The sequence below is a fragment of the Eufriesea mexicana genome, unplaced genomic scaffold, assembly GCF_001483705.2.
Source record: "Eufriesea mexicana isolate 0111107269 unplaced genomic scaffold, ASM148370v2 scaffold1809, whole genome shotgun sequence".
Lineage (NCBI taxonomy): Eukaryota > Metazoa > Arthropoda > Insecta > Hymenoptera > Apidae > Eufriesea > Eufriesea mexicana.
Window position 1 is genome coordinate 201956 of NW_016909914.1, and position 6000 is coordinate 207955.

Consider the following 6000-nt stretch of genomic DNA (forward strand, 5'->3'; position numbering starts at 1 on the left):
TATCGGTTACGGAATATCATATATAATATTATAAAATAGTTGTGACATTATAATAATTATTTTTGTGTATAAGATAATATTATTTGTATTATAAAAATAAAAAATTAAAAACCAAACAATACAATTAATAAGAACATCGATATATATTTAATATTATAAAACGATATTTTGGCAGATATTTCTTAGAAATTAATTAGATAAAATACTGAATTCTTATTAATTTATTCACATTAGGAACTTTCTATTAACTCAAAATAGCATTGATTTCCATCCTACCAAGAGCAAACGCATTAAGTTGAAGCATTTCTATTATTAAATATAATTATACTTTCTGTTTCTTTGTACACTTCATCTTTATATTTATTGAAAAATCTGCTGAGCTAGTGTAACTAAAAACATTAATATATGATATATGATATTTGACTTTCGCGATTTAAACATTATAATTTTATGTTCTCTAAACAAATGTATAATTTTTTGCTTTACAGCTACTTAATCGCGATTTATAATAAGAAAGTGTTTATATTATGTAAAGCGAATTGTAATATTTTTGTAGACCGGATTATAAACTATTAATTAAAAACAAGACTTAAATATGTCAAAATTATATACAAATATAACAAGAAGGCTTTAATTAAATGCGATTGGGAATCAAATGCATCGAATTTGTTATGTATATCTAATTATTTTATTGAATAAACAATAACATTTTTTATTCCTTATTTAGACATTCGAATTGATAAGAAATTTTGAAAACATTGAATATTTCTCTGTTAAAAAATGTTAGAAAACATTTTTATCATTTAAAAAATAACCAATGCGTCAGTTAAATATAAAAAAATATAACTTATAATTTAAAATTATAATTAAACAGTATACTTACTTTCATAAGAAAGTACATTCAGTTAATGCTAAATTCCTGAAAATATGGAAATTTCAAATCTATAATTAACATTATTGTTTAAATAAAGACAATAGGATAAAAATAAAGATTATTTTAACTTTTTGCATTAAAATTATGTATTTATATGCAAATAAATAAATAAAACTAATTAGATTGTTTTTATTTAATTTACAAAGATTTTATATTGGGTAAAATATCATGTATTTACAATTTGTTCAATATATCTATAATATAGAAAAACTGGTATTTATTATTCAAACATATGTGTTTTCTTAATAAAAATAAATATAATTTTGAAGTAAATTTATCATCATTTAAGAAAGTATATTTAAGTCTAACAATGATGTAAATTTTATTAAAATTACTAAAAAGTAACATTAAAACAATCATTTATATAAGATATATTTCTTTATATAAGAGTTTACAGTATTAAGTGTAATTTATGTGTTGTTTAACAGAAACAAAGAGAAATAATTAATTCTTAAAATAGATCAACAAATTCAGTCTTTGTTATGACTGATTTTTTTTATAAAATAACAGTCCTTTAATGTTTTAACTATAGCTTTTTTGTAAAAAATTCTATTATGTTATTTACAAAAATAATTAGTCTAATATGAAAGCAGTGTACAATGAAAACTAAACAATCCAATATAATATAAATGTCAAATTTCAGTAAAATTAGTCCTACAATGTTGATATGTCTGATGTTTTGAAAAATGTTGTAAGAATATGTTCAAAAATTTTAACTTCAGTACATGTACATATTATCATCTGAACTATATGTTTAATATATAGAAGATAACATAATACAAAATATTTTTGAAAAATCGATTTTTTAATTTCAACTCAATGCATATAGCTTGTTAAATGAATAAATTTATGAAATTCTAAGTTCAATAAAATTTTGAAATAATACAAGTGTGTTCATAAGTATATTTTATTTTTATGGTGACGACAACCACAAGAATACAATCCTGAGGAAATAACATTTTAACCGAGTAGTTACATGTGACATTATTTATAATACATGATGAATTACTCAAAGCAAAAATAAAAATGTATCATGATACATAAAAAGGTCATTAGGTTCTGTAAATCTAAAAAGTAAAAAATCAGAACTGTTTGTCAAATGTATGAATAGGACTATTTTTTCAGTTTTTCAACTGAATTAATGTAATACAAAATTAAATAGATACGTACAGCACATTGAAGTTAATTGTTTAGAATTGAAATTTTTATTTTTTATTGTGTTTAGTTGACACTTAAATTTTGTAGCCTAGAGCTCACAGCAGTGCTTATTTGTTCCTCATCTGCATCGCTTATCTTTGCACTTGGTGTTACGTTTTGACCTAATCTGGTACATGCTTTTTTATGCATAAACCAATGAAGTCTTTGACATTCCCTGTCACAATATTGCACCACTTTACATTTGCTACACTTTTTGTTAGCTTTATCTTCTCCACAAGTAATGCAAACTTGTGCATTATCTAAGAAGGCTCTTTGACCATCAATTACAGCTGATACTACTGATGCAGCAGATGGTGGATCACTAGCTGCAAGAGTTGCTACCATTTGACGAAAAATCGTACTTTCTCTGTACGGAAATTCTCTTACACTTTCCCTCAAAAAAGCTTCTTGGTACTCTGGTACGCCATCACTTTTACTACATTTTAGAAATTTTCTTATCAGACCTTCTATAGTATCTGACTTTTTCTCTTCTCCTTCTTCGTTTGGTTTATCAATTTTCTCTGCCTTCAGTGCTTCTTGTCTTTTTTGAAACTTGATCACTTCAGCTACAACACAACTTAGGTAATGATATTTAAATGCCATTACTTCATTTGTTTCTGCACCTCTTGTCATTTCTTTATGATGCATGGATTCTAAGACCTTTTGTATCTGTAAATTAGAACAAAAAAAGTCTGTAAAGAAATATTATTTGAAGAGTCGTGTTATTATATATAGTCTTTACCTTTGCAGCATTTTCTAAAAGACCAGGATATCTTTGTAAATTCATAGCTACACGTACAGGATGAACATTGATTTGCATTATAAATTTGTGAAAAGAATCTGCTAGATGTGGTGGAAGCATTGATTCAGTTTGTAATCCTTGTGGTTTAACATAATAATCTATGTCAGCTTTTGGAATAAAATTATTGATAGTTGCTACACAATTATGATTTCCAACAAATGCTGCCATCTGAGCTGGAGTTCGTCCTACACTGTTTGTTGCTGTCAATCTTGCTCCATAAGACATTAAAAGATGACAAAGCTCAGCATTTCCGCTGAGAGCTGCAAAATGCAAAGCTGTATATGCATGTTCATGTTGACAAGCATTTACATCTGCTCCCTATAATAAAATATTTCAATTACTTCAACCATGTAATTTATATGAGTTGTTCTTAATAATTTTTAATAATATTTTATATCGATAATTTTTAATGTTTGTCTACAATAAATTCAATTTTTCGTAAATAATAAACTTCTTAAATATATTTTATGATAATTCTAAACATCCTTATTAAAACGTAATCCATTTCCAAATGTATTATATAATAAACTATTCTCCAAGTAATCTATTAAAATCTTCATATTTTATACTATTTGGTTCTTATGACTTTCCTTTTTCTCAAGATTCTTCAAAAATACTTTTTGGAAAAAATTGTTTTATCTTCAAATTTGATCTGCACACAAAAGTTAATTACATTTAAAAATAAATATTTATTTGTTAAATTACAAAATAATAATTACTGCGTTTTAAATTGATAAATTGATAAACAGGTAAAAAAAGAAAGTCAAAAATATATCTAAAAGCATATAATCATTTATTTTTTACTACACATTAAGAGAAATCTACATATTAAAATTATATACACTGTTTAAATTACGTTCAATTGTTTTACGCATTCTTAAAAAGTTAACCTACCTGATCTAGAAGCATCTGCACTATTTCCTTGTTTCCTTTATAACAAGCATGTTGAAGTGGACTCATACCATTTTCATCCACGAAATCCATTTTGATTTTATTTACGGCTAACAATGTTTTCAATTCGGACACTTCATTATTACTAATTTTTGTGAAAATTTGCTTTTGTACTGCGATTAGACCCTCTGGTGAAGGCGCCATTTTTCCTACTATCGATCAAAGTAACGAGATTTCAAGCACAGATGAAGTATAAAATAGACATATCACCTTATAGGACATCGTGTTATACAAACTGAAACACCGATCGTGCACAGAATCAAAGATTTAATAGTGCCCTCTACAATTTAAAGCGGTAAATTTAGATATTATAACAAAAATATTTATTAAGGTTAATAAAATCAACAGATATAAAAATATTTTCTTTTCTTATATTTGCATACAAGAATATACGTATTAGATTTTATAGTTAAAATTGTTGACAGCTAAATCCAATTTCTTTAAACATTTTTATTTTCTAATTAATACTTACATTTTATTTGATTTAATTAAATTATACCATTTGATGTTGGTTTCAACTATATCAGCGAAAGGTAAAAGGCAAAGTAGTTTAGGGTAGTGTGATGAACTAAAAAAATTCAAATTAAAAATAAAACTATGAACAGAATTGTTAACGATATGTTAACAGTAGCATAAAATTCTTTTGTAAAATAAAATATCCACCAATGAAAACTAAATTTCTCGTATGTTTTAATAAAATATTATTTAAATATTATTATACTGTTGATATTATTACAAATACAACATTACTGTTATTAATATTATTACAATATTATAACAAAAACAGATAATATTAAAACATTAATTTCAGAGATTTCCTTCATCGAAATTATGAACTTATAAAAATAATTTTTACTATAAATATTGTATTTAATTATATATACATGAAATCATTGTAAATTTTATTAGCTTACATATCTCTTATTGAGTTATGCTTATCCTAAATGGTATTTAAATATTTCTGTTCGGTTTTGTTCAAATTCAGTATAATACGATGACCTTTGTCACACATGGTGATCAAAATGGTAGTAAATTGAACACAAACATGTTTGGAATTTCAATATTCATTACTAATAATTACAACTTTTATATTTTTTACTAAATATAAATTTGTATTTGAATTATGTTAATTTATAAATAAATTTAAATAATTTATATGTTATTATCATTATATTTTCTACGTCAGAAAAGATTTGCATTATCACACTTTCCGTTAAGAATTATCTTTCCAATCAACTATTTGTTCATTCATATGTCAACAAGTATTATAAATATTTAGTATTCAATTTTATACTTAATTTCATAGCTACGTTTAATTTTAATATCAACCACTACTAATATTGTAATTTTAATCTGCGTTAAATCAGTAACATTGGAAATGACGTTAAAATGATATGGGGACAAAAGGATACATTGTGTAATAGATCTATTCCATACTTTTTCTGTGACCTTATATTATTTATAGCTTGCAATACAATTGTTTAAAATATACACCAAATTTATTCAAATTAAGTAACTTTTTTATAATTGTTAATAATAATTAAATAATCAATATTGGAAATAAACAATTATTTCGATTGTTCTACTATTTAATTTAGTTTATTTTTAATTTTTAATTTAAAAACAGTACTCACTTTAGTATTTATTTTAGTATTATTACATTGTTAATTATAAATTACATTGTTATGCCTGGTTTTAAACATTTGTAACAAGAAAGAAAATGAGAAGAAAAAAACATTTTTTACTCATATGATTTCAAATCAATTACTATGCACAGTGATTGACGAAAATATTCGAACACTAAGGTATACCTGAATTAATCACTTAGTATCGCAGATACTTATACGCAGATCGTGTTCGTTATTTATTCTGGGGATATGTTTATTTAAGTTAACAAAACCATATGATTTATTTAATAAATTTGTATGGATTTACTATAACAAATTATGAATAAAATAATACCCTATTTTCACGCCACAAAAACATTCGGACACTTGGCATAAATAATATTATATAACTCTAATTTATTTATATAAACACATTTTTTAATATTTTATCGCATAGCCTCTTTGTTTCGATACGTGCCTCAATCTGTTGGGCATATTAAAAAATGATT

General features: G+C 24.2%; 1 protein-coding gene across 1 annotated transcript; it reads right to left on the reverse strand.

Moving 5' to 3' along the window:
* Positions 1-1891: 1891 nt before the first annotated feature.
* Positions 1892-4028, reverse strand: LOC108549017 (ankyrin repeat and MYND domain-containing protein 2). The gene is made up of 3 exons (XM_017902219.1): positions 3828-4028; positions 2874-3251; positions 1892-2800 (listed from the first exon to the last, which is right to left on the reverse strand). The coding sequence occupies exons 1-3, from the start codon at positions 4026-4028 to the stop codon at positions 2156-2158; spliced, it is 1224 nt and encodes a 407-aa protein (XP_017757708.1). The 3' UTR covers positions 1892-2155.
* Positions 4029-6000: the final 1972 nt, after the last annotated feature.

Coding starts and splice junctions, on each gene's coding strand:
- LOC108549017 (XM_017902219.1), bottom strand. CDS start 4,028: ATGGCGCCTTCACCAGAGGGTCTAATCGCAGTACAAAAGCAAATTTTC. Junction 3,252..3,827: donor TGCAGATGCTTCTAGATCAG/GTAGGTTAACTT, acceptor ATTTTATTATAG/GGAGCAGATGTAAATGCTTG. Junction 2,801..2,873: donor TTTTAGAAAATGCTGCAAAG/GTAAAGACTATA, acceptor TCTAATTTACAG/ATACAAAAGGTCTTAGAATC.